A 27,767-nucleotide genomic window follows, 5' to 3' on the forward strand; every position below is an offset into this window, starting at 1 on the left:
CTACATACGATTGCTTGTCTTTCCATGCACGTTGCTAACTTGTTGCGCAGTGTTCCCAGCGCTCATATCATGCCAAAACACTACAACGAACGTCACTACCGCATCGAGCTTCTACCTTGATCGGACAGAAACACAATTCTCTATCAACATCGCAGATGACTCGGACGATGTCTTCATCTACTACGCCAGCCCGGCTTATTCATGGGTCGGCGTTGGGTTTGGAGAGAGGATGGAAGGGAGTCTGATGTTTATCATGTACCCCAACGATAAGAGCGATAGTACGCTTTCACATAGCCTGGATCAAGACAGCTATACTAACAAGTACCAGATGTAACGATATCCACACGCATCGGGTCCAAAGCCTCAGAACCAACCTTCAACTCCTCCGTCTCCATTACCGTCCTCCCAGGAACCAGAGTCGACGACGACATGCTCATCTTGAGAGCGCGATGTGGCAACTGCCGCTCCTTCATTGACACCGAAGCGACAGCACACCCGATGATTTACGCTTTTGGCCATGGACAGAACTTGCAATCCGACTCTCCCTCCGCGAACCTCAAACGACACATCCGCTATGGTCACTTCACCATGGACATGGCGACCGCCACCGGGCCCGGCGGCGTCCCAGCAAAGAGCAACGCCCTCAACGGTGTTAGCATGGTGGGTGATATGACCCGAGACCACGACCGAGCGAACCTCGCACACGCAGTCATAGGATGTCTAGCGCTTTTCCTACTCTGGCCACTCAACGTGTTACTCGTGGGCTTCTTCAAGAACATCAAGATACACGTCGTCTTCAGCGTACTCATCATGATCTTCCTGCTTGTCAGTTATGTGTTGGGAGGTGTTACTAGTGCACAGTACAACCGCGTAAGTCATTCATACTCACGTTTATATCTTCATACTAACGCTTACCCAGTCGAAAGCATTCAACACCCCGCACCAAATCATCGCCTTTATATCGCTGCTACCCCTCCTCCTGACAAGTGTCCTCCCATCCCTAAAACCATACCTCCCGCGCCTCCAAAAAGCTCTTCACACGCCCCTCGCTTCAGCCTCCCTCGTCCTACTCATCCTAACCGGCGGTCTTGGTCTCCATCTCTCAGGCCAAACTCGACCGATAGTCCTCATCTACACCGCCATATCCATCGCCGTCTTCCTCTTCATCTTCATCATCCAGTCATGCATCCGGAAACGTGGATCCGCATATTCCCGCGCTGAGAGGCGACAGAACCGCGGAACGGGCGATGACAGCGATGAGATGGTCATGCTGGGCAAGATGGAGGAGAACAGTATGCCGTATGGGCACAGTGCGGAGCAGAATGATAGTAGAGAGTTTGGTGCTGATGGACAGAGGCAGCAGCAGCAACATGTGAGGAATACGAGTCGCACGCATTATGGTGGTGGGACGATGCCTGGTCCACAGTATTTGCTTAATATGCATCCGGGAGTGCCGGTGCAGGTTAGTCGGATGTGAGCATAGAAGGTTCTGGGGTTCATGATTGTATGATTAGCATGGCGTTTGGGAGGTTGATATTGTTTGGGGTCTGTGTTGTTGATCTCAGTTCATTTTGGGATATTTGGGAAGCAAGAGATACCATGTAGCGTTGAGCACTTTCTGGCGTTGGTCATATTCCTCATTGTTTAGTTTGAATCGCATCATGAGAGTACCGTTTGAAACTTGTTCTTCACCGTTGTATATTCAACACAGCTTAACCATTCGCACCTTCCCTCTAGGCTTAGTTAATAGCCCACCGAGGAATATCTATCATACTTCTGTGAAGAAGATAGATCCGTTCTCCAGCATCCATCTTGCCAACAGGTATAACGCCCATCCGCTTTTGGGCGTTACTAACCTCGCCAAAAACAACAGGATAGATCTCGGTACCTCCAATGCGAGAATACTGTGCCATCTTGGACCCTTTGAGCCGTCTGACAGCAATGGCAGGCCAGCAACCTTCAAGTTTTGGATCTTCAAAGCGGCACTCGAGCACAGCCAAGCGATCATCTTTTTCAGGTGCTAACGCGCCCCAGGGACCAAGAGGACTGCGGACGCGGAGCTTGATCTTGATACCGTTGTGTGTTGATGCGTAATCGTCTCCTATTACATCCTTTTCGTTGATATCCTTGTCGAAGTGATGGCGGTTTACTATGCCTCTCGAAGCCGCGAATTGCCTCGGATGATCAGCAAATATCGGACAAAGTGTTCCCTTGACATCTGAACGGCGTGCTCCCCATGCGAATAGACTGTGGTCCTCTGAATTCTCCATGATCTTCTCCTGGAGCCGGAGGAAAGCTTTGTCTCTTTCGCCATAGTGTAGCGGCATTTGGACGTCGAAAATACCCATTAGGCAATACGCCAAGTCTTCTACTCTTGTTGTTGTGCGTCCAGCCATCCAACTCATTCGCTTTGCGATGCTCTCATCCAACACGTCGCTTTCCTTCGAAAGTACGCGTTGGCTGATTCCAGTGATGCCCTCCAGCTCTTTGAGTAACAAATCCTTCTTGCCGATGTATCTCCACTCTGCGCCATAGAATTGAAGATGTTCCGGGGCTATCAACTCTTGTAATGTCCATCCGCGTGTGAAAAACCGTGACTTGGCGAACGCGTCATTGTTGTATTTGGAGTTGAGGACTCCGCCCACCTTCGCCGCGGACGATACATTCACATCGTCTAGGTAGGCGTAACAGACTGCTGCATGCTGGTACCACCGAAACATGCTGACGATCGTTTCGCCCAAGTCCGAGGAGGATGTACTGTCGATACAGCAGGTATCCACCCACACTAGCGATAGGCGATCGCTGAGGGCTTGTTGACAGGCTTTCAAAATCTTCCAGTAGCCTCGACTGCCTTTCCAAGCATTCGCTTTTGGTGACCGATCTGTAAACTGCTGCAGGGTAACTTCGTCTTCGCCCCAGGTGTGGGCCAGGATGGCATATGGTGGTACATGAGTTTCGTCCACGAAAGTACGGAGCTCTAGGGTCGTAGTGTCGATGAGTCTCATCGTTGCTTATGGACGCTGCGAACTCGAACTTGAACGAAGAAGCTGAATATAAATTTGAACTGTTTTGTTATGAAGTTTTCGTTTCGTCCAGCGAGCTCTGCTGAGGGGTTCCGGAGACTCATGTTGGCTATACATATACTTATCGTTGCGAATTCCACACGCGCGCGCCTATACTGGTTTGACCGAAGTACCGCATTTCGGAAAAAGATCAGACACTTGCTCGAAATAGATGACTTAGAGCGCTAAATTGCCTATACATGTCAAAACGCTTTTATCGTATTGATATATGCTGCGGGCGCCTGTTCAGCTTCTTGCTCATATGAGGTGGAAAGAGCGGGTAGGAAGGATAAACGAATTACCGACTGTCGGGGAAGCTCCGGTTGGCGCCCACGACGCAGTACTCCAGACGTGGAGGCAGCCGCCGATACATCATGCAGTAGGATGTTGCATTAACATTTCGAATCTGGAAGTATACTTTACTTTCTTGCTAGGTTCACTGGTTGCTTTGCTTGGTTCGGCGAATGTTTCACGCGTGCGACATGTTGACAGCTAAACTTCAGGGTCCGGCCCTTCACGTGACAGATGACGCGGCGGCAATCGTAATGCACGGCTGAGGCACCGCCTCCCTCGTCCTCCTTGATGCTTTCGTTCTGCAACACCTCTTCGCCTTTCAACCTTTGAATTATCCTGAATACAACCCACGATGTCTCCTAGCAAGTTGGGTGTTTTCGCCCATTTGGCGCTGGCCGCCAGCGCCGTGCTCATCCCTTCGACCATGACGAACGTGGAAGACCTCGGGGACGACCACGCTTTTGAGTCTCTCGCCATCAACCCCAGCCAGCGATCAGTCGCGCTGGAGTGCCCTGGATGCGCCGTTGCGACCCTAGATGGGAAAGATCTCAAGTGGAAGTCTGATGTTGGGAGTGCCTTCGTACGTAGTCGGCTATATGCCTCACAGCCTTACATGCTAACAGCCAACAGCGCCTGGACTTTGACGTCGGACCCCATGGCGACGCTCTGAACCTCGACAACGCCCAACTATACCCGCCATCGTTCGGCTTCCCTCCCCAACCTTACACTCTCACACAGGTGGACCCATCTACAAAAGAGGGTCTACGTCTGCAAATAACCGGCTATGAGTTCCGCTACGACGGCGCAGAGACTATCTCAGAGGAGGGCACCGAGCTTCTTCCGATGACCTTCCAAATCACCTCGGTCGAAGGCACCACTGTCAATCCTCCTGCGCTCCAGATCAACGTTCTGAAGAACTCGGAGGGTCGCCTCATGATCGCATCCTTCAACGAGGCTGAACGTAGCCCGGCCACACCATCAGACAAGGAGTGCAATGAGTGGCCGCTTTACTGCAAGTGGAAGAACATCATGGCCGACCGCATCGAGCAAATCAAGGACATGCGCAAGCCTAGACCCGGCTGCCACAAGCGACCCCATGCCGGTGCCCGTCCCAACAACCCCATGGAGCACGAGGGCATGGCTGGAAAGCCCCCGCACCGCTTCCGCCCTGGCAAGGCTCACCCACACCACCACCCTCACCACATGGACCAACACCGCCACCACGGCTTCGCCAAGATGGCTCGTCGCGCCTTCTTCACCATCTTCGTCCCTATCCTCATCGGTATCTTCGCTGGTACACTCACATACCTTGTTGGCATGGCTCTTGGATGCCTCATCGCTATTACCGTTGCGAAGGTCCGTGGCCAGCGATACCAGCCGATTGCTCTGGATGAGGAGGATGTGGAAGAGGCGGAGGAGCGCGGAGAGAAGGAGGAGTACGCCGAGCTTCCAGCATACGACGCCCCTCCTGTCTACGAGGAGGCTGCTGAGGAGGAGGCTGCTGTCAAGAAGACCGATGAGACAAAGTAAAGCTTACTCTAGGCCTGGAGGACGGTACAAGTGGCGAGTGGATATGGTCATGTCACGCTTCTGATTAGATGGATAGTTTGTAGCATGCCCCTCGTTTATAGTCCGTGTTGATTAGCTAGCTCTCGCAATGAATCTTTTTTTGTTCACATTAACGGTATTGATGCATTGCTTTGAAGTGCAAGTCTTACTTTACTCATTGCTAACGCTTGAATCCGAAATCTAACGATCTCACTGCTGCTCCATAATGGCATCCCTCTCCATGCAGATGAACCCCAGCGTAGGTAGACACGTCTTGTGCCACATGGTTCGTCCCAACATGACCACTGAGGACTTCAGACGGCAGCCGGGTAAAGTGACTCCAGGCAGCAATACGAATTACGTGACTCATACGTTTGCATTGGTAGGCATGCGCATGAGCAACCAGCAAGTCTGTCTAGAGAAGAGCGGGACACGACCACTCAACGATGGGTAGCGACCGACATGACGCCATTTTTCCGTCTGCGTCTTCTCAGAAAGCAGCAAGTAAGGGTATGATATAAGCCAAAGTCTGGTTCATTGAAGTATCAAGATGTTGAAAGAGTTGAAGAGTCTGTGACATGGCGGTGAAAGCTTCGAGTAGATGTTTCTAGGAAGTGGACGAGAAACATGATGTATAAACTTTATATAAACTTTGAGAGACAAGAGCAGACAGGATAATGAAAAGAACCTTCTCCGGAACTGAACGCGTCCTTCTCGATTGCTTGTTGCGGTGGTTGGTGTAGTTCGTGCACAGCGTGAACGCGTCGTGGAGGGGTGAAGAAGGCGTGCCGTATTTGATACAAGACGCGCAAAACATTGTTCGAGATTGCAAGAGGTTCTTTGTATATTCAGTAGTCTTCCGATAAGTTTTGAGAGGGTGCAGCACGTTGTAGCCGCATGCAGAGCAATTATCACGATCCCACGTTGGTGTTCCAGTCGCGTCGGCAGGCCGCGATTGAAGTTCCCGCACGGGCCATTTCGCCGACACCTGCATCAGCAGCAGCCCGGCGCGCCTGCAAGCTTGGGTGGGAATTGGAAGTGCTGCTTTCCACGCTTTTGATTTTCCCCCAGATGTGAAGGCGCAAGGCCTTTGATTTCATGTTCTGACTCGCCCCGACCGGGCCTAGCGCCACTCCGGCTCTGTGTGATCTGGAGGCACCCGCGCCCGCCGCCCTCGTCTATATAACCGGCCCACCCGCGTCTTTGGAGTCTTTTCTTTCTTCTCTTTTCGCAACCCCCAGCTTTCATCTTCATCCACGCCATTTACGCTGCACCAACGCGCGTAATATACCAATACCCATCTCCTCCATCTCCACTAAACTACCAACAACATGACTGGACGTAAGTACATATTTGTTCCTCTTCCATTACCCTCGCATCGACGTTGTCGTCGCTGTTGCCGCTGCTGCACATGGCGGTGAGGCGCGCTTGGTGTTGAGGCTCAACGCGTCGCCCCACTAATGCACCGCGCATCACGACACTCATACACAACCACCATGCCGTCGTGGCATTCCTCACTACCACAAGACAACATGCTAACATACCTCTGTAGGCGGCAAAGGTGGCAAGGGTCTCGGAAAGGGTGGCGCCAAGCGTCACCGCAAGATTCTTCGTGACAACATCCAGGGTATCACCAAGCCCGCTATCCGCCGTCTCGCGCGCCGTGGTGGTGTCAAGCGTATCTCAGCCAGTAAGCATTCCCAACCTCGTCGCCATGCCAGACAAGTTCTAACATGGCCGCAGTGATCTACGAAGAGACCCGTGGTGTCCTCAAGACTTTCCTCGAGAGCGTTATCCGTGACGCCGTCACCTACACCGAGCACGCCAAGCGCAAGACCGTCACCTCCCTCGACGTTGTCTACGCCCTCAAGCGCCAGGGCCGTACCCTCTACGGTTTCGGTGGTTAAACATCTCCTCTTCTCGTCACGACACATCGGCGCCCGGCATCGACGGCTTCTTACGGCCTCTTGGTTGGGGACTGTCCGCATGGTCACACATTGTTTATGGATATGATCTGGTCACGGCTATCGGTCTTCACGGCGTTATGTTCATGGGTGGTTTGGAAATGATCAATATGAAGCTTCGATCTTCATTTGGCTACTTCAGTCAATGCATACATATTCATGCACCTTGCTGTCCAATTGCTTTGTTCTGTGACCTTGACTCATGTCGTGCCGTCTTCACCTCGAGCACAGCTTATCGCTTGCTACACTAGACAGTATCTGACTAGACAAATTCCCTTCCACTTTGGCATCCTCCGACCGCCATCTCGTCAGGTCCACTAACACTTCTCCACGTTGGTCGCAGCCAGAGCCAAGAGGTACGCTTGAGTAACCACATTAAGCTGGTCAAACGGCTGTCCACTCTTCGAAGCGAGTATACCTTGGCGACTGATGATCTCGTTGTACAACTTGCGATCCTCAATGTGAACATTGCCAGCCCGCAGTATGACCATCGGCACGATCTTGACCTGGTCGAGTTCAGGAACATGGACCTTTGCATAGCCTCTAGCATGACCACAATCCGGCGGCGGTACACCCACAATCACACCCTGGGCACCTGGGAATATCTCAACATCGTCAGACGGGCTCTTGTAGTAGTGTCGCACTTCGTAACCGAAACCTTCGCGTATGGGAGCAAGGTCTGGGTTGAGGTTGGAATGGGTCCAGGGCTCTAGGTCGTCTCGGACGTCTTCCCAGAAGGTGGTTTCGGCGACGGAGGTATCGATGAAGCGTTCTACTGCGTTTACTCTTATGGGGAACGCATGCTCGGAGGGGATGAAGGCCATGTTGGTTGGGTGCGCTGTAGCTGGGATTCGTCAGCATTGAAGAGCTGAAGTGGGCACTGAGGTGGGGAGGGAATACCTGAGTGTGTCGTGAGTGTACTTGTTGGGATTTTGACGCAATGTTGTTGTGAGGATGTAGAGATGAGCGTGCTGTATATGATACGCTGAGCGAGCAAGAGCTGAATACAGATTGGGCGCGCAGGGCAAGGTAAAGGTACCTTGAGGCGGTGTTGATACGCGCAGCAAAAATCCTCTCGAGGTGAAGTAAAGGCAAAATATGCTGTATGAGCTTCTCTGTACACTGACCAAGTATGTCGTTTAGTGCAGTCTGCTCACTTCAATTGTCATTCCCTTTCTGGATCCAGCTTCCCACCGCCTCTTCCACCTCTTTACAGCATCCCGTCGCCCCAAACAACCCTCCCTCAACCTTAACACTCTCCAAACTCCACCTCTTCAACTCCTCACTAACACTTTCTACGCCATCCTCCACAACCAGCACATCAAATCCCCTGTCACTTGCCTCCCGCACCGTACTACTCACACACGCATCCGCCGTGACCCCACAAACCACCAAATTCTTCACCCCCTTCGCTCTCAACATCATGTCAAGCTCTGTATGCGCAAACGCCCCTCGCCCGGGCTTATCGATAACCAGCTCTCCCTTCGCCGGCTTCAGCTCTTCAATGATCTCATGCCCCTCCTCACCACGGATCAATAGACGGCCCAATGGACCCTGGCTCCCAATCTGCGCGCCGTTGACCCGACTCCGATGGGCTTCTCTACTGCTGACTGTTGCTAGCGAGGGATCGTGACCTTCCCGTGTGTGTACGACGGGGAAGCCTGCGCGGCGGAACGTGTACAGTAAGGATGCGATGCGGGGAATCAGTGGCTTGAAACGGGCTAGAGAGTAGCCTTGGGAGGAGAGGTAGCCGCCCGGGGAGAGGAAGTCGCGTTGCATGTCTATGATAACGAGAGCGGTTGTTGTGGGATGTAGGGTTGAGTTATGTGGCCAGGCATACGGTGTTGTTGTGGGGATTTGAGACGTCATGGTCTTGTAGTCGCAAGCTTTATGCTACTGAGTGTATACCAGGAACGAATTGATGCCGTGATGATGCCCAGGTGTGATGCAGGTGTTGAGATGGTGGGCATGTCGCTATCCATTTGTGCATACATCGCGGTGTTGAAGTAATTTAGCATCGCATCTCCGCGCGGCAGTCTGTCGCGTTCGTGTATTTATTGTATTGTCTTGAGTAATCCTATCGCGTCGGGTTGTGATAGCCGGCTATCGGGATCGGCAGGTACCTATGCATCTCCACTCCTTCCGCAACTGCTTCAACTTTTGCGCCACATCATCACCGCAACACCTCTTCGTACATCGAGTCTACAACGCGATAGACTAATCCCTGACTTCAGCAGTGTTGAAGGCTTGAGACTCACAGCCTTGAACACATTCCACGGCCAACCATGTATCTGATCGCGTATACCCCACTTCTACCAGCACCCCGGTTGCTCCTCATGCCGCTTCCGCTTCCTATCTTGACCAACCCACTCACGCGCTTGATGCGCGATAAGACATGTACGAGATGCTTGGCGGCTTCCCGAAATGGAATCACAACCTGGGGCAGATGCTCGTTATCTCGATGACGCAGGGTTCGGCCGTTGACGGCGCCATGTCGTTCAATGGCTGCGAGAAACGGGTTTGCGCGATACCCTGACAGGTATATGTATGCGGTTAAGTAACACTTGAACAATCGCTTCCAGGCTGTTCGCATGTTCGCAGTCTTTTATTGACCTTCTCTCTGTCGGTTTTGTGATAATCGAGATGGTAGAGATGGCGCACAGCCCAGAAGAGAAGAAGATCGTGGAGGAGGCCAACAGCGACGATGATGTGCTGGCGCAGCTGGGATATACCCAAGGTAAGTTCACAAAGCCATAATTGCGAACGTGTACTGATTGCGTTCACAGAGCTGAAGCGTAGCTTTGGTCTACTTGGGATGGTCGGCTTCTCGTTCAGTATTGTGACTTCATGGACCGCACTCTCTGGTGTACTCATCATTGGTGTTGAATCGGGTGGGCCGCCAGTCATGATCTGGGGCTGGCTGTGTGTCTGCCTTGTGACACTTGCTGTTGCGTACTCAATGGCTGAGATGTGTAGCGCGTATGTACGCCTGCGCCTGACTATATGGCTGAGCTGACGGTCATTAAGGTACCCTGTTGCAGGTGGGCAGTACTCTTGGGTGGCTATCCTGGCACCGACACGCTGGGCTCGCTCGATGAGTTATCTCTGTGGATGGTGAGTATTCTTCAAGATGACTGCTCAATAACTTCCTAACATGAACAGGTTCATGCTGATCGGAATCATATGCATGGGCGCAGTCAACAACTTCGTCGCTACGAACTTCATTCTCGGTACCGCCCAGCTCAATTATGGCTTCACGATAGAGCGATGGCATACAGTACTCATCGCCTATCTCATCACATTCATTGCAGCGGCATCTAACATCTACCTGCCACACATCCTTAACAAGCTTTCGAAAGCGATCTTCATCTGGAATCTCACTTCCTTCGTCGTCTGTCTCATCACCATTCTGGTCACCAACGATCACAAGCAATCGGCGAGCTACGTATTCAGCGACTTCGAGAATTTCACCGGATGGAACGCGCCATATGCTACATGCCTGGGGCTACTTCAATCAGCGTTCGGAATGTGCTGTTACGATGCGCCATCGCACATGACCGAGGAGATCAAGAACGCCCGGAAACAAGCTCCCCGCGCGATAGTCATGTCGGTTTACATTGGCTTCTTCACCGGATTTGTCTGGCTAGTCGCCTTGTGCTTTTGCATTGGCGATCTCGAGGAGACGGGTGCTACCGCGACAGGAGTACCTGTCATCGCCATCATATTTAATAGCACGAACAGTGTGGCCGGAACATCTACATTAGCATCTATGATCGCTATCATCGCCACAGTATGCGCCAATTCGCTCATGGCGGAGGGTTCAAGAGCCGTATACGCCTTTGCAAGAGACAACGGACTCCCTTTTTCCAATGTACTAAGCAGGATCTCAACAAGATCGGTGCCGGTATACGCCATTATATTAACAGCCGTCGTCCAAATGGCTTTCAACTCCATCTACTTTGGTACCACGACCGGCTTCAATACCATCATCGCCATCGCTACACAAGGATTCTACCTGTCGTATCTAATGCCCTTGCTCTCCCGCATTCTCGCCCACTTCTCCGGCAAGAAGACTCGATTGGAAGGCCCGTACTCACTCGGTCGCTGGGGCATTGTTCTCAACATTATCGGGTTCTTGTATCTGGGATTCATCTGTGTTGTGTCCAACCTACCTAGTGTCACGCCTGTGACGAGCGAGAACATGAATTACACTTCCGCGGCGACAGGAGTGGTCATGTTCATCAGCTTGATATTTTGGATCATGACTGGAAGGAAGAAGTTCACTGGGCCTGATGATGGGAATCTGTTGGATGTCGGGAGACATGTCGCGTAGGCTTCGGGTACCCCGCTCGGTACTCTTTTTTGTTACTAGTGTCTCACCTCCGACCAGAGACAAATGGAGAATAGGACGTCTTTAATAAATTATCTTTGTTGACATGCTTGTGAGTCACTGTGACGCATAGCGCAAGGGTCGAGCCTCGCCACCGCCTGCGGTTAGCACAGGGTCCACGCACCTGCATCCAGGGACCGTTTGATGATTACGGATCGATACCACAACAACCTCACAATTCTCAAAGCTTCTGGCACGGCAACAATCTCGTCGGAAGTCGCCTCAAGCTGCCGAAATATAGAGCGCGCACCATCTACGACTACCCCAGGCGACCAGTCTCACATCGTACATAGACTGTTACACCATGTCAAAAAGAAAGAATCACCGCGAAAAGGCAAGACTCAAACGTCGACGGGAGCTCAACCAGAAAGGATACAACATCGCCAACACAATCGAATGTCGGACCCTGCGGAAAGGAGCAAGGAAACAGATCGCACGCGAACGCGCTGTAAGACTATGGATCTATCCCTGGATCATGGCTCCGGCAGGCCGATTTCAACATTCGTATCCAAAAGCCAGTCTTCTCGGCCTGCCTTCCGAGATTCGCCAACAGATCATCTACGAAGCGTTCGGCATGACGGAGCTAAGACGCATGGTTGAGTACACAGAGAACAAGGGAGCTTTGGCGGCAGCTCTGACAAAAGAGAAGGCGCAAAAGCTGAAACAACGACGAGAGACAGCAATGGGTATACCCATGTCGCAGTTCGAAAGCGACTGCATCACGATGCTACATCGACGCATTGCTGACTTCTGTTGCGTGTCGCATTTCTTACACACGGACATGGAGTATGTGGGAAAGCTATGGAAGAAAGATCTGGAGAAGTCACTCAAGTGGCAGTTCTCAGCGCCGCTGAAACTGCACAAAGCGCCTACCCAGGGAATGGTTTACGTTCCGAGACGAACAAGGGGAAAAGTGGTCAAAGTGAAGGGGCCGGGCAAGCATGCTAGACGACCCCCGAAGTGTTGGAAGTGTGAGGAAAGACATCACGACAGAGATCCAGTCTGTCCGATGGCGAGATATGATATTGAGAAATGGCGGCGACTGACGAAGAAGAAGAATAAGAGCGACGACTGGGTGGAGACAACGCAGCCATGCTCGCTGTTCGTGGGGACAAAGATAGTGTTTGCCGACGACTAGGAGGTTGATGTAGGTAGAATGGAAGTTGAAATACAAGCTGGGAAGCTACCTTGTCGCTGAGATAGTCAGAATCAAACTTGAAGTACAGGCCGGGAAGCGACATTTCGCTACAGTCCTTTAAAGAATGACTGTGATACTCAATGTAGTCCTCGGCCATATTGAGGACTATCGCGCGTACCGTGAATGGACGCAAGTCGTCTTCACCTTCACTAGACTGGAGCTGCTCTTTCCAAGACACAATAGCCGGATACAATAGCAGGAAGCTGAAGTCGTGCCATCTGTTGAACAATAGCACTCGACTGGCAGTTGCCATATATCTTTCGTCCTGAGGCTCTGCTTCCATCTCTTGCTTTCTCTTCAAACCCTACTCACAACTACATCTTCATACTCACAATTCAAACAAACAACTACCTTCAAAATGGACGGCGAGAAGATGGAGTTCGGCAAGGAAAGCGACTACTTCCCTTTCCACTTTTTCCCTCCCTCCAAGCCCCTACCCCCCGCTCAGGGACCAACTGGCGCTGGCGCCAAAATGAGCTTGAGCTTGGATGTCTTCCCGGGGCCGGGGGCTGGGGACAAGGGCGCTAACTCCGGAAGCGGTGTCTTGGCATTTGCGACAACAAAGCAAGTACCCACGCTTAAAGAGAAGGATTTGTCGCGACTGGTGGAGGAGGAGAGCGACCACAACATGTCGGGGCAGGAAGAATCTGTGGAGCAGATCAGGCGAGACCGCGACGAATACAAGGAGTCACTTGTTCGCGAATACGACCGATACGGCAATCTTGAGTCGCAGCACGATCGACTCAAGGAACAACTCACAAAGTCCAACAACGACCTCGCCGACCTACGGCGCCAGCGCGTCGACACCACTTTCCAGCTCGATCAAAGCACTTCGGAGCTTGCGCAAGAGCAGGAGAAGACCCACACCCTCGAGACGCGCAACGCAAAACTTGCCCAAGAGCTCCAGAAGAACGAGACGGCCCTCAGCGAGGCCCGCAAGCAGATCGAGAACCTCCACGCCGACGTCCAGCAAGCGCAACAAAATGTCAGAGCCGCCCTCGCCGACCGCGACGAGTACAAAGTGGAGCTCGAAGACTTGAACTTGCAGTTCAAGGATCTAACGGCGCAATGGCAGGAAGGAATGGAAACTATCGCCGAGCTGAAGGAGACACTCGAAGAGCACATCAACTTTGAGGAGAAGAACAACCTCCAGGGCGACATCGCTGAGGCCAACGCCGAGCATGAGCGCATTCTACGGGTCGTCGAAGTCAAGGATGAGCGCATCAGCCACCTCGAGTCGCTGTTGCAGAAGGAGATTGAGCGCAACCGCCACGAGCTCGACGAGAAGGCTCGAGCCGCCGCTGCTTCGCCCGTCGACGATGACCGCCACATCGGCAGCATGGAGGGTACCCTTGAAGCAGAGCTCGAGAACTCCGGGATCAACGACGATGATTGGATCGCAGCCGATGCCAGCGACTACGAGCCTTATGTGCCATCGTCTGCCTCCGAGATCCACGTAGCCGCCAGCGTCGAACCGCGCGACCCATCGCCAACATCGCTGTCCACCAGCCCCGTCCACCAGGCCGCCAGCACCGAGCCCGAGGCTGCGAAGTCGCCCATACAAACCGTCGACATCCGCGAAGCTGCCAGCACCGAGCCCGAGACCGCGAGGTCGCCTTTACAAACGCTTGAGGTGCGCGAAGCCGCCAGCAGCCCGCCCGCTGAGCCAGCGCGCATTCCGCTCTCCTTCTACAACGTGCGCGACATCTTCAACTGCGCCCCGGAGCAGCCTGTTGGTGCGGTCTTGACTACCAGCACGCCGACTGCCATCAGCACCGCGCCCATCGAACTCACTCGCGGTCCGTACTCCCTCGACGACGTGCGCCGTGTCTTCAGCTATACGCCCATAGAGCCTGCTGGTTCGCCTTTGGCCCTCAGCCCGCAGAATATCACCAGCACCGAGCCGATCGAACTCGTGCGCCCTGCGCTCTCCTTCCAGGACGTGCAGAACATCGCTAGCACCGAGCCCGTCGACGCCGCTCGCGCTGGACTTTCCTTGTACGGTGTAGAGGACATCGCCAGCTATGCGCCTGTGGTGCCTGCTGAGGCGCGTTTCGCCATGTACGAGGAAGAGATTACGAGCGTTTCACCCACCAGTCCTGTGTCTGTTGCCTCTACACTCTTTGGAGACGAGATCGCCAGCTTTGCGCCAAGAGAGCCCGCCGTTCCTACACTCGCGCTGAGCCCAACTGGATCTGTCAGTACCAGTCCAGTTGCGCCTGAGAACTCCACCGCCGAGCTCTCCACCCAAACTGACGCACCCGCAACCACCACCGACTTCTCCGTGCAGACCGACGCGCCTGCGCTCACGAGCCAACTTCTTACTCAGGCGGCTCTCGAGACGACGCCCGTCGAACCCAACACCCAGGTTGCCATCACCAAGCCTACCAACCGCATCACTCCCGTCATGGTCACCCGCGAAGTCAAACCCGTCGAGCAGGCCCTTCATCAGCCCGAATATCAGCGCCCAGTCGCAGCTTCGTCCAAGAAGATTGGATTCATGGGATGGATCCCCTGGTTGGTCGCGATCCTTGTGGCGCTTTACGCACTCGTTCAAGAGGCCGAGCTAGCTGCGTGGAAGAACGCGAACGGTGTCGGTTTCGGTGGTGGCTACGGAAACGTGGCTACTCGCAGTGGAGCTTACGGCAATGGTCGCCACCTCTTCGGCGTCGTTCCCATCGGTATGGGCATTGGCGGTTCGTGGGTGTCCGAACAAATTGCGCGACGCATGTCTGCGGCTATCTCTCTCCTCGAGGACTTGGCTGGTATCCCGGTCGAGCCTCATTACTGAGCTTGCTGGTCACAACTGGCACTTGGTATGAAGACTCGCACCTTCGACGAACCTTGATGATCTACCGAACGCGTCTCACCGCTCGCCGTCCATCATCAGTCTGATGACATCTACGACATTATGGGAAGATCACGCTTCGACAGCCATACGACCAAGTTGAACTTTCCAGCAGCGTCACGACGGCGCTCACTTTAATGCTTTTCCTTTCTTTCATTACTTCACGAAATTGCATACCCCGGACGAAAATACCCATTGCTACTTTCCGAAAAAAAAAATGTGCTGGGACACAGCATCTACGACGGCGTTTTGTTTAGGCTCCGGCCTGTCGTTCCAGACTGTTTATACCCCAGATACCCCCCTTGAAATTTGCTTCTTTCTGCGAGCTGCGAGCGTCGATGGACATGTAACCTCCCGCCGCGGGATACGATTTGTTTACCAAATCTGCGGACTTGGATACGACGTCGGCAGTTGCCCTCGAGACGAGAGATACGATTACGACTTCAAATAGCACATTAGACTAGACTATGATGATTCTTCACGCCCAACAGAAATCCCCAACCTCGTCTCTACGTGAAGCCCGATTACGCGTCGTGAATGCCTCAGCTCGACAGGCAATGTCCAATTGTTGACTGGATTGATTGTCTCGATGATGACACGGTACTCCTCCGCAAGCCTTCACTGGAGGATAATGGACGTGATCCATCATCTCGGGAGAAGAGGGAAGAATGCGAACCCGGAGTTGAAGAGGACACCGTTGCTTGGTCAATTCATCAGTGCCCAATATCACGCACGGCAGAGTATCAGGCAGAGTATTATAGCGGTCGGATGAATCATGAGCCTAAAGGTATTCGTAAGCGGTCAGCTGAACAGAGTGAGATCGTCGCGACCGGAGAAGGTATCCTAGATGTGTCGCGGGAATCGCGTGAACTCGTGATTGTGATATACGTTGACTTGGTATTGATATGCTACTACTGGTACTATACTACAAGGTCTCTGCTATGTCTATTGCGCGTCATTAACGCAATATGTACAGATTATCAGGTACACTGAGATGCAATGCATCAAGAGAGGTACATACGATTACCCCCACGCGCTTATATCTTCGAACGCAGTTGCCGGGAGTATTCGGGCCGCTCGTGACAACAGCGGAAGCATCAGCGCCCAAGGTGACGGTCGACTGCGCGGCCAAGCAGCGGAAGAGCGCATCCTTGGGTCCGAGATGGCCGGACTGGGATGCACTGTCTATGTTGGGATGTTGGGGACGATGTGGTAGATGAGGGACATGCCGTGCGAGGTTTGGATGGAGTTCAACTGGTGGGTCGGCTACCCTGACACCGGCGGATGGGGATGCAACGGAGAAGAAAGAAAGCGGTGGGTACCCTGTTCCACCATGACAATGTCAATTAAGCGGAAGGAATTCAGATGAAACCCATTGAGAAAGTGGCTCGAGGCGCAATGACCACGGGCTGCATGTCGTAGCACGGAAATGCTGTGATGGCTGGATGTCGGGCTGGCGCCTATGCCGATGCTCCTGCTCTTTTCGTCTGAAGTTCTCGACCACGAGAACAAAAGCCGACGACTTTAAAGTTTAATCTGACAGGAACAAGTGGAAATGACAGAGACCACTACTAGTAGTGAACATATAGAGTTCCATCACGGTGGCCATTGCAGAATCGGGAGGGTGCTGGCTTGGGCAGCACGGCAGGCTGCGTGCAATCAAGAGATGCGCATCATTGAGCGTCGCAGCGCATGAGGTGACACGAAAACACGTGCTGTGCTGGCGGAGCTGCTGGACCTGATGGGTGCCTGACGAAGATTGCGCTGGAGCGGTAGGTCTGGAATTTGGACTAATGAGAACCAGCCACGACGAGGAAGCACGAGGAGATGGAGCCCTAGTGTGCGGTAGAGGGAAGTGTTCCTACTGGCAGCCCGTGCTTGAAGGCTCTGCACGCTCGAGGATGGGCTTGCACTCCGTTTTGGCCGCGGAGGCCATGATGCTGTCAAGAAGCAGAGAGCGCCGTGATGTATCGACAGATCGTCGTGCTGGGCTCGGCCGCTGATGAAGTGGCGGCGCCCGAGAGAGTGGCATGTTGGAGCGGCGGCAGCGAGTCGGTGAAGGCTCTCTGGACCGACCGACGCTGGGCGCACAACGTCACAGATGGCCGAAGCGAGCGACCAGGGCGTGGCCTTGGTTGTTGTTGGGGGTGATGATGCAGGGCTCACCGGCGGACAGGTAAGAAATGTCTGTAAAAACACCAGCGGCTAGCCCCGAAAGCCTCTCCACACGCCGGCAAACCTTGAAGGGCTCGTCGAGCAGCGCAAATGGCTTTAATTTGTCCAATCACGGCTAGCAGCGCGCGCGGTAAAGAAACAAGTCCCTGCTGACAAGCGACGATGCCCGTTTGCATCACCGTCACTAGGGCTCAGAAGGGTCAGGCTGGTCTCGGGCACCCTCGCAGTTGCTGCCCAAGCGACGCCACCTGAGGGCTGCCCAGGTCCGTCTCCACACCGTCGAATGCGCACCAGACGCTCGAGCTATGGAGACTGCTGGCCCATCCGAATAATTACTTCGGCTGCCGACGGTACGCCGCTCTTTTCGTCTTCTTTTCTCTTCCCTCCCGCTGCTGCTTTCCCATCGATCGCATCTCGACGAAACCAGCCTGCATCAATCCGCCAAACCAGTGTCACCAGCCTGCTCTCAGCGTGCTGCCCAACCGCTTGACCTGCATCACCGCCATCACCCCAACGGCCAATCACCCCCCGCGCCCGCTGCAAGCCATTCTTCAGTTGCGGCTCCTCGACTCTTTGAGCACTCAGTAAAGTACTCTTCCCGTCGCCCGTACGCTGCGCATTGTCTGCCAGAGTGCGCATAGTGCTTGGATCTTAGTTCCCTCTACTTCCGAGTACCTGCTGTGACCGCCCCCACCAGGAAGCTGCATCCAGCCACGCCGTCAAGGTCCACTCTTGTCACAGGCCAGACCCCCCAAGGTGCCGGTATATTGGTCAAAACCCCGCTTCTGCGTCCTGCATCTCTGAACACCTCCCTCCTGGACTCTTTCTGGACACCTCAGCCCTCGGACTCCCAGGACTGCTTTTGCCCGTATCTTGGTTGCCTAGAGCCCCTCCATCTTAGCTCCCATAGCTTGGCCCCCATCCCAGGACTGACATCACTGTCATCTTTCTTTTCATCCCCTTCACACACGCCTCTCAATAACCATGTCGCGCGCAAATCAGTGGTTTGTGCCAGGCGATGGCATCGCGAGAGAAGTCATCACCGCCGACATCCAGCGCTACCTGGGCCCAGATGCGCTTGTCAGGCCCGGCACAGGCACCGGAGAGTACCAGGTCCGCACATGTCTCCTCGATGCCAGTACGACGGAAAACTAACTCTCTCACAGGGCCAGCCAGGCTACTGGATAACCGCGTACCGCACTCTCACTTCGGTAGGTTGAGCCGTCGGACGGTGCTCGCGCACTTCGCTAACGAACCCCCAGCAAATGATTCAGGACTTGAAGATGGACTCTCAGCGCTGGCAACAGGAGCGCCAGCCTGGCGACGTCGGACGTGGAGGTAGCCATAGTCCTCAAGTGCGCACTACTAAGGTATCTGGGGGCTCTAACGCTTCATTAGTCGCTTACCAAGACTCTCGTACACATGCTGCTCGTCAGCATTGGGGTCCGACAAAACCGTATGAACACGGTGCGCCCAAGTCGGCGGCGGATCCCTATGACCAGCCACCTCGCCAGTCGTCAACGTCGTCTAGAGCGACAACGTATGCGTCTTCAGGCTATGGTAGCAGTGATCCCCATTATACCACGACTCCCACATCCGCGTATGGAAGTTCGCATCCAGGATACCAGGCCTCCTCCGTCTCTGCTGCTCCCAGGACCCAGCCAGCGGACCCGTACTCATCTTACCAACAGCCCAGCGGACGGGATTACCCTGCGCAGTCTGCTTATTCCTCTTACCCAGCGCAGACCCCAGACCCCTATGGACGCCAGCCGGCCACCCAAGCGACCCAGTACGCTACTCCAAGGTATTTTGGTTACTATGACGAACCCTATTTGGTCTATCGCTAAGCCCCATTAGTGCCACAGCAGCCGCTCCTGGCTACTACATTGCCTCTGACGGTCGTCGTAAGTCATTGCAGTCGTTGCGCGACTCCACAACTAACATTTCTCCTTCAGAATATCCCCTGTCGCAACAACCTCAATCGTCACGCAATCCACAGTCTGGCACCTCTAGGTACAGTACAAGATAGAGTCCATCTCCATTGACGGCCTTGTCCTTGTTCCTGCGTCGATATACCGATCCCGGAGATACCCCTTCTTTCCAAGCTACTGGATGGTGCTCTGGAGTCTGGCCACTCTAATGTTTTAATGGATCCATCTTCTACCCTCTGGGTACCGTAGGGAGTTTGCCATTACCAAAAGCATCCGGACAGATTTGTTTCCCTGGGACTTAAGCCATGGACCCATACCTCTCCCAGCCTGGCGGAGCAGCCCACAGGAGCATTTACTACCCGGATTTTCTTTGTTTTTGATCTTATGTACGTTAATTGGGAAATTGGGTTTCGTTTCTCATTCTCCTCACACGACTGGATCTTTGCTCTGCGGGATGCGGAACCAATTCCTGCCATGGATCTTCCAGCCTCCATCTGGACATGTATTCCGCTCATGGCTGTCATTATCATGCAATTGCATCAATTCCCCGGATTCTGCTTTTCTTGCTATGTATATACCTACGACACGGGCGTTGCTCCACGAAGTCGATGTTTACGAATGAACGGTTATCTGCCCATGCACAGCATGCGTAGAAGTAAACACCACTGTGCCCATCACATTGCTTTGATCCCGCACTGGATTGCAGCTGGGTGCTTTGCGCCCACTCACCTCACTGACATCACTACACTGACGCTCCATTCATCGTGCGTGACAAGCTCTCCCTCTCACTCCCTGGTGAAGTCATCACAATCTAGGTTGTTCTGCGCCACCGAGTCACTTCATGCAATTCGCCTCAATGGTACGATGACTAGCATGGGCGGTGGGTTGATCTCGCATTCTGCCTCTACCCGCCGATCGGCACGATTATCACCACGCTACGGCAATCTTCTTGCGCCATTTTCAGCTGCCCCACGTGACTATGCAGATCTCATGCCGACACCCGGACTGTGCCTGCCAATATTATGCTGTGCGTGCTGTAGATAACTCTATGAAGTCCTGATAGCTGTGGCATATTCATGTCGATTGATTTCTGAGTACAGGTGGGTACAGATGAACACCTGCTCGCGCGCATTGCCGAGGTAGATCTTGCCACCACACCGACGTTGCACGATCTGCATACTTTAGGTGCGCAGATCCTTAAACCTCCCAAGCTGAAAATATGGAAAAAAGAAGCTATTCAAAGTTTGACGACCTCACGAGCTTCGCCTCCTGACGCCACAAGCTCAAGCCGATGATGCAGCCTGGAAAATCTCGCGAGCTAGCTGTCGTCTTAGCAGGTGAAGCGGCTCGGCCCATTCTAGAACCACATCGCAAAACCACCCTGAAGCTAGGAGTATAGTCTTGCGGAATCGTTTACTTCCACGACGATCCTCTTGCTATCGCTATAAGGTTTCTAACTTGTAGCCGTGCTATCTAGTCACCTCCTCGGAGTGTCTGGTCACCACGTGTTCTCACGAGTCATGATGTCGCTTTCCACGTCGGTGACCAGATCCGAAGTGTCCTCCGCTTGGCCAAACAATTATCCGGGCCTAACACATCCGCAATTGAACATCAAGGCCGAAAGGCACCGTTATCTCGCAGTAGCAAATGCCGAACCCCTCGGCATCCACCAGCGATAGCGGAGATACTCCCGCAATGTCGAGCTTGGCCCGTCGTCACAAACAGACTACATCATGGGCGCCGCCATGTTGGGTTGCAAACCTTCTATACCTCTAGCTCTTCACGACATACACCATGATAGCGTTTCCAAAGCTGTGGGTGGCTTCGATCCTGCTGGCCCAGCAGGTGTTTGCAGGCCGTAATTTACTCCTGCGTAATGATACGGAAACGTATGCGACGGGCTTGTTGCACGAGTCGATGGACTGGATGGATATGTACTATGACAACGAAAGAGGCTATCTTTTCAGCTTGGACGCGGCTGCCCTGACGCATGACACGAGGTCGAGCGTCTGGTATGCGGCTGGCTTGCTGGCGCGGAATGAAGCCGATGATGTGGAGCAGGCAGTACGTATCGTGAAGAACGTCATTGGAGGACAGTTCAAGAACGAGCGTGAGCAGTGGTGAGTTTGGTAGTCCAAGAAGACCTTCTGGTGCATTTGTAGCTACCCTTGCTGACATAACCCAAGGTACGGCGACTACCAAATCTATCCAGAAGAGCCGACTGTGGGTACGGAACAGTACCCAGCTGAGATATACAACTCATGGGACCCTAATTGGCGTGGCTTCGTCGGCACAACGTTTGTTGTTATGCTAGAAGAATTCCCGCATCTCCTCCCTCAAGATGTTCAAGATTACATACTGGAGAGTCTGTTCAACACCACGATTGGAGATAGCTACCGCGTTGGTGGCGTCGACGATGATAACCTCTACCCGGCCTACAGCAACCCCTCCATCATGCGCGCCTTTGTCTCCGGATACGTTGGTCGCCGCGCGAACGACTCCAACATGACAACCGCAGGCGAAGCCTACGCGAAAGAGGTCATTGATCTGTTTGTCCGCGACAACACGCTTTCTGAGTTCAACTCTGGGACGTACGCTGGTGTTTCACTGTTTGCGCTCACGCTTTGGGCAAAGTATATGCCAGGTGATAGCATAATGGGCGAGTATGGACCGAAGATGATCCGTGATACATGGTCGGTATTGGGTGAACTGTATCATGCAGATTTGAAGAATGTGGCTGGGCCCTGGGATCGCGCGTATGGGTTTGACATGAATCGTTATTTGAGTATTCTGGCGCTGCATATGTGGACGATTGTGGGTAAGGAGATGGCGCCTATCAATAAGAAGGTATGTACTGTTCTCTCCCAAATTACATCAGGGATGGGTACAATTCGTGTTGCAGTATACATTATCTTAGCAAGTGTTCACTTGTTAAGATATAGCAGTATGTATACTGCAAACTGCGGCATGAGTTCTAGCCACCTCTGGAGAGAGAATCGCAAAGCTAACGATTCGAACATAGCCATATGCCATGGGCCACAAGAACGACTTCGCAATCGGCCCCCTCGTCGCTATCCTAGCACCCTACCACAACACGCTGGTCCCCAACACCACTCTCTCATCGCTCTCTTCCTTCCCCGGCACCCACACCGTCAAAACCTCCGCCTTCTCCCCACCCTACGATACCTACCCACGCAACATAACCGCCTACCTCAGCCCCAACCTAACCATCGGCGCGGAATCCTTCTCGGAAAACGTCGTCGGCGGCCCGTCCATCAACAAGAACTCGTTCAATCCCGCGGTTGTGCAGTGGAAGAGACAGGACGGGAGTGTGGGTTGGATGAGTCTGTATGCTCAGACTATGGCACTGGATGTTGTTGTGGAAGAAGGAAGTCTGATGCTCGAGTACCCGATGGGGAATTCGTCGAGTGCGTTTTCCTTCTTGGTTGGCACGAATGGGTGGGATGGGAAGAGGGATGTGAGGGGTTGGAAGGATGTGGAGGGTGTTGATGTTGTGGTGTCCGGGTCTGTGGGGTTGGAGCCTGAGGTTACGTTTAATGGGCTTGTTGGCGGAGCGGGCGAAGTCATAAAGTAAGCCCCCCGAAGATCGTTCCGTGCGGGAGTATGCTAACGTGATACAGTGACTTTGAGTTTTGGAACTTTACGTATAGGATGCCAGAGGGGAGCGAGGAGGTGCCGCGAGTTCAGCTGGACTTTGACGTTGTGTGGTGAAGTGAAGGATCGTAAACGTCAGACTACATCATTAGTTTCGACAGTCATGTACCATCGCAGAGGCAAAGCGAATAAGCACATCATTATCACGAATGCATCCGGAGCTCAAGAAAAAGCCTTCCCTTCCAAACAACGTGACTTCATTCAAACATTGACTCGTCGTAACACTCAATATGATCAACTCCCTCTTCCAAAGAACAGCTTAGCCTGCCCTTTCTCTACCCCGTCTCCTCTCCCAGCACCGTTTCCCGGTGGCCGTCCCCGCCCTCTAGAAGGTTTCGAACCGCCAGCACCTTTTCTCGCAGGAGCCGGTGCAGGATTCCTTTCTTCCTGCCGCATTTCCTTCGACAGGTCGAGGGCAAAGTGGTAGTCTTCGTGTTCGGCTTTTTCGCCTGGTGGGAGATGGAGGTTACAACGTGAGCAAAAGTAAGTTTCTACAGGTCTTTGCGGTACGGAGGGTCTAGCACGAGGAACTGGTGTTACTGGGTCGTGATGCTGTTGCGGTGGGGAATGTGACGCGGGTTGGGGTTGGGCCGAGGGAGGTGTATCTGGTGGATACAAGTCCATGTCTGAACTGTGGCGGTCTAATGGTGGTGTCGATGGTCGCTGTACTTCATCGTCTTGTTGTGCTTGGAAAGGATCGAGATCCTCTCCTGTTGCTTCCGCCTCGTCTCCACTCTCGTCCCTTGTAGATTCGCTATGTGCTTTCCACAACACAGCTCTCGCAGCATCGAAGTCGCTCTTCTTCTCATCTCTCGGGCCAAAGAAATTAGCAATGTTGCCTTTGGTCCTTCTCCGCTTGGCAGGTGGCTCGCCTCCACCGATGGTAGCTCTGCCACTTGACAGCATGGCCTTTGCTTCCTCGCCTCGAACGAGGAAGCCGCCAATTCCTTTGTTGTTCGTGATGCCGTCTTCGAAACCCCCGACGCTCAGAGAAAGATTGGAGCAAGGCCACGCTCTTCCATCGACGACAACTTGAGCTAAAAGATTCTTGGCAAGATCGAACAAGATGGTTTCTGACAGTGGTTTGCCCTGGGGTATCGGTGCTTGTCGACTCCGTGTTTGTGCACCTTGGCGATGATGCAAGTTGATGCTCTTGGGTCTTCTCTTATTCTCTAGCACACCCTCTTCCACGCATCGTGAGAATATGTCTGCCACGAAGATGCGTAGCCACCTTACACCCTGCTCGAACGAGTTGATGGCTGGTCTGAAGGATTTCGCTGAAAGCATGCTTTTGATCTGCGTGCGCGGGTTGACCTCGCTGCTATCTTCGCCTCTGATGATGGAGTATATCCAACTGCCGGTGTCATCGCCTAGCTTCTTCAGTTGGTCCAACGGCTGTTCCACAAGGTCTTTCACTTTGTCTGTCCCGAACATGGCGACTACTTCGTCTCCCAATTTGCCGCCCAACATGCGAATCTTGGTAAATTTCATGTCGGAGAGAAAGTGCTTCACGGCGCGATTCCGTATAACGGTTTGTTGATTTGGCTTCTTGTATCCTGATCCTAGTTTCGACAGCATCTTGTTCCTTGCGACGCCTCCCGAGCAGGTATAGCCCAACGTGTCCTTGATATGTCTCCTCACATCTCTTACAATCTCGGATGCGATGACCATACACACATCGTCCCAGTCTGGGTCTCTATCTTCTCCATCTTCCTCGCCTGTCTCGACGAGCGCATCGGCCGCCCAGTCCAGCACGGTTGTAGGCACCTTGGGCAGTGGCTCCGTCGGATCGTCGTACGGCGCGGGGCCTCTCAATTCGGGGTATCTCTCGAGCAATATGGTATGCACCTGCGCGCTCAGGTCCATGAAAACCTCGTCGATACTCGCCTTCTCGACGCGCTGTTCCTTCTCAGGCAGAGTCTCCTTGATGCATTTCAGGATCTTGCGGCTCTCCATGCGATATGGGTCCAGGCTGACTTTATGCGTCGCCATGTCCCTGAAGCTGTTCTCATGATATGCCCATGTCTCGTCCCCCTCCTTCCACGTCGCAACGTGTTGCAGTATAAGATCCGGGCATTGCTTCAACGCTTCTGTCGAGGTGACGTGTCGGCTGAGTCCGAATGCGCGCGCGGGGTAGTTGATGGCGATCAGGCCCTGCCATTGTTGTACGGCAAGAGGTTTGGAGGGGTCGATGCCGAGGCGGACGGTTTCGCACTGCGCGTAGAAGGCATCGAGGTCGACGTGCGCGATCACACGGAGGGGAGTTTGCGGGCTGTACGTCTTGAGCTGGTGCAGCTGTTTGTACGTGAACTTCGACTTGGGGATGCGACGCGGAGAGGTGATGGAGAACTGCGACGAATGAAACTCCGGCGATGGTGACGACATGCCGAGTGACGGCTCATGTCAGATATCGAGGTCGCGTTTCGGGAGGGCGTAAGGCAGTCCTGGAGGGTACTAGCCGACTTGCATAGTGGAACTGAAGAATGCGATGCAGACGCGACATCTGGAAGGCGCGTGTTCCCGCGGTCCCGTGCATGCGCGTCATTCATCCCGAGATCGCGCTAGCCAGATCGGATTCGCTGTTCGATCAACACTACGTCTGCAACCATCAATCAATCTCACGACAACTATGCATGCTACCACTGGATTTGGGACTGCGATGTCGCGATCGAAGGCAAAGTCCATAATCAAACATCAAACGCCAAAGTCTGGTTCGCGGCATGCTCATGGCATTTTGTGATTCTCCGCTGGAGCATAACATCAGCATCATGTAATTCCCAGTGCACACATAACGTTTAGAGGTGCGGGTGTTGACTGCAGCTGCCAAAGTCGAACAGTTGAATGATACGATTGTGCAAACGCACTGCCTTAATGGTCCAGGACGATGCATCACGTACACGGCAGACGTATATCAACAGGCGATATATCGCGGATGATCTAATTCTTACGCGTGCCTGAAGATCAAGCCATGGCGTTCCAAAGCAGGGTTACATTTCGATGATTGGCCGCGGAGCCACATCTCGAAAGATAGCAGCCGCAAACCAACGTAGTACAGCATGCAAGCACATGCAACGCCACATTGCAATCACAGCGACAATACAGAAATGACCCGACAGTTTCAGACGTGGCAAACAAATCCACGAAACTCTTTTGAGTTGCTGCACTGCCATACCAAGGCTCTTGACATAGTCATTGACGTCATGGTGAGCCCTTGATCCAATAGGAACATGCGGCTCACGCCTCGCGACTACAGCAGGGCGAATACCTAGGGCATTGCTTTTAATCGAGCTGTTATTTTGTCGTATGTAACCTCCTCTAATTCCCATACACATAGTTACCGTAATCATGATCGCAAAGATGGAAGGAGCTAATGGACATGCGGAGTCTGGTGGAGACGTACCAGTCTACGCAATCGACAATGTACCCATTACCCAAGAAAGGAAACCGTACATTCAAGGGAAGAAGTCAAACCTACCACACGCAGGTACGTACACACGACGGGCACGCTACTACTACGTCGTCTGCTAACCCTCCATAGCGGTCGCACGTGCAAACCTCGCTCCGTCAGAGGAGACACCTCAAGGCAGCACGCAAGACGACTGGGCAAAGAAGCACTCACATCAAACCGTGCTGCAACAACACTGCGACTTCTTTGACCGCGACCACGATGGTATTCTCTGGCCGCAAGACACCTTTGTCGGCTTCTACCGCCTAGGTTGCGGACTCTTCTTCTCCGCCTTCGCCGTATTGGTCATCCACATCAACTTCTCATATCCCACGTGCTCGGGATGGCTTCCGGACCCCTACTTCCGTCTCTTTCTGAACAACGTGCATAGAGCGCGGCACGGTAGTGATACAGGCACGTATGACACCGAGGGGCGGTTTATACCGTCGAAATTCGAAGAGATCTTCACCAAGTACGCGGAGGGACGGGATTATCTGACCGTGGGTGATCTGGTGAACGTGTTGAAGGGGCAGAGGAATATCAACGATCCTATCGGGATGTGTGGATTTATCTTTGAGTGTAAGCATAATAGAGTTCCAAAAAATATGAGCGGGAATGCTAATGTCAAATAGGGACTGCAACGTATTTGACGCTCTGGCCCGAAGACGGCCGGATGATGAAGGTACGCGATATGATAGAACCTATCTTGAGTTGCTGTTGATGCTAACAATAACAAGGAGGATATTCGCGCCGTATACGATGGCAGTATTTTCCAGAGGATCGCCGATAAGCGCGAGAGAAAGATGGAGATGCAGAAGAAGAAGAGCCAATGATGAGCGTCGGCATTTCCGATAGATCCATAGAAAGGGTCGATGTACATGCACTGCACGACCCCGAAAAATTCATTCAAGTTCCAAAAAACGTTTGTCGAATACGTTGCGCTGTCCTGGAGTGTGTAAGAGTACCGCTACTGAAATGTCCAGTTCCACCAACCCGCGCCCAGACATGTGTCGTTCCGAAAGACCGGCCGAATCAAGCAGTGACATCACCAGTCAGCGCATGCCCCTGTCGCATCCATGGATTTCAATCGAAGAACCAAAACCTCACCTGACGATACTTGTACCTTTACGATAACACGCGCATAATTCTCGATTCGAACATACAGATGGGGCTAGCTTGCAGGGCATACTACCCGTAGCCAATGATAACTGTCTGGCCGCGGACACCTGCATACCAT

General features: G+C 53.2%; 10 protein-coding genes across 10 annotated transcripts; 8 read left to right on the plus strand and 2 right to left on the minus strand.

Moving 5' to 3' along the window:
• Positions 1–253: 253 nt before the first annotated feature.
• On the plus strand, positions 254–1,477 carry J4E79_002148 (uncharacterized protein; the record flags this gene model as incomplete). The annotated part of the gene is made up of 3 exons (XM_049351049.1): positions 254–278; positions 329–870; positions 920–1,477. 3 exons carry the CDS (start codon positions 254–256, stop codon positions 1,475–1,477), a joined length of 1,125 nt encoding a protein of 374 aa, XP_049214888.1.
• A 262-nt stretch (positions 1,478–1,739) lies between these two features.
• Positions 1,740–3,005, minus strand: J4E79_002149 (uncharacterized protein; the record flags this gene model as incomplete). Its single annotated transcript, XM_049351050.1, has 1 exon — positions 1,740–3,005. The coding sequence occupies one exon, from the start codon at positions 3,003–3,005 to the stop codon at positions 1,740–1,742; it is 1,266 nt and encodes a 421-aa protein (XP_049214889.1).
• A 703-nt stretch (positions 3,006–3,708) lies between these two features.
• Positions 3,709–4,886, plus strand: J4E79_002150 (uncharacterized protein; the record flags this gene model as incomplete). The annotated part of the gene is made up of 2 exons (XM_049351051.1): positions 3,709–3,936; positions 3,987–4,886. The coding sequence occupies 2 exons, from the start codon at positions 3,709–3,711 to the stop codon at positions 4,884–4,886; spliced, it is 1,128 nt and encodes a 375-aa protein (XP_049214890.1).
• A 1,349-nt stretch (positions 4,887–6,235) lies between these two features.
• J4E79_002151 (uncharacterized protein) lies at positions 6,236–6,811 on the plus strand (the record flags this gene model as incomplete). The annotated part of the gene is made up of 3 exons (XM_049351052.1): positions 6,236–6,245; positions 6,457–6,594; positions 6,648–6,811. 3 exons carry the CDS (start codon positions 6,236–6,238, stop codon positions 6,809–6,811), a joined length of 312 nt encoding a protein of 103 aa, XP_049214891.1.
• Positions 6,812–7,185: 374 nt separating this feature from the next.
• Positions 7,186–7,692, minus strand: J4E79_002152 (uncharacterized protein; the record flags this gene model as incomplete). The annotated part of the gene is made up of 1 exon (XM_049351053.1): positions 7,186–7,692. The coding sequence occupies one exon, from the start codon at positions 7,690–7,692 to the stop codon at positions 7,186–7,188; it is 507 nt and encodes a 168-aa protein (XP_049214892.1).
• A 1,828-nt stretch (positions 7,693–9,520) lies between these two features.
• On the plus strand, positions 9,521–11,201 carry J4E79_002153 (uncharacterized protein; the record flags this gene model as incomplete). The annotated part of the gene is made up of 4 exons (XM_049351054.1): positions 9,521–9,605; positions 9,655–9,847; positions 9,896–9,982; positions 10,031–11,201. 4 exons carry the CDS (start codon positions 9,521–9,523, stop codon positions 11,199–11,201), a joined length of 1,536 nt encoding a protein of 511 aa, XP_049214893.1.
• A 1,613-nt stretch (positions 11,202–12,814) lies between these two features.
• Positions 12,815–15,247, plus strand: J4E79_002154 (uncharacterized protein; the record flags this gene model as incomplete). The annotated part of the gene is given in 2 exon segments (XM_049351055.1): positions 12,815–14,657; positions 14,670–15,247. The coding sequence occupies 2 exon segments, from the start codon at positions 12,815–12,817 to the stop codon at positions 15,245–15,247; spliced, it is 2,421 nt and encodes an 806-aa protein (XP_049214894.1).
• Positions 15,248–18,463: 3,216 nt separating this feature from the next.
• J4E79_002155 (uncharacterized protein) lies at positions 18,464–18,699 on the plus strand (the record flags this gene model as incomplete). Its single annotated transcript, XM_049351056.1, has 2 exons — positions 18,464–18,592; positions 18,646–18,699. The coding sequence occupies 2 exons, from the start codon at positions 18,464–18,466 to the stop codon at positions 18,697–18,699; spliced, it is 183 nt and encodes a 60-aa protein (XP_049214895.1).
• Positions 18,700–21,204: 2,505 nt separating this feature from the next.
• On the plus strand, positions 21,205–23,001 carry J4E79_002156 (uncharacterized protein; the record flags this gene model as incomplete). The annotated part of the gene is made up of 3 exons (XM_049351057.1): positions 21,205–21,530; positions 21,597–22,257; positions 22,433–23,001. Coding segments are annotated over 3 exons (1,556 nt in total), but the record flags the coding sequence as incomplete, so codon positions are not given.
• Positions 23,002–26,430: 3,429 nt separating this feature from the next.
• Positions 26,431–27,363, plus strand: J4E79_002157 (uncharacterized protein; the record flags this gene model as incomplete). The annotated part of the gene is made up of 4 exons (XM_049351058.1): positions 26,431–26,569; positions 26,624–27,109; positions 27,163–27,212; positions 27,268–27,363. 4 exons carry the CDS (start codon positions 26,431–26,433, stop codon positions 27,361–27,363), a joined length of 771 nt encoding a protein of 256 aa, XP_049214897.1.
• Between the last annotated feature and the right edge of the window lie 404 nt (positions 27,364–27,767).

The sequence above is a fragment of the Alternaria viburni genome (assembly GCF_023758015.1).
Source record: "Alternaria viburni strain BMP 2772 chromosome Unknown scaffold_3, whole genome shotgun sequence".
In the NCBI taxonomy this organism is placed as follows: domain Eukaryota; kingdom Fungi; phylum Ascomycota; class Dothideomycetes; order Pleosporales; family Pleosporaceae; genus Alternaria; species Alternaria viburni.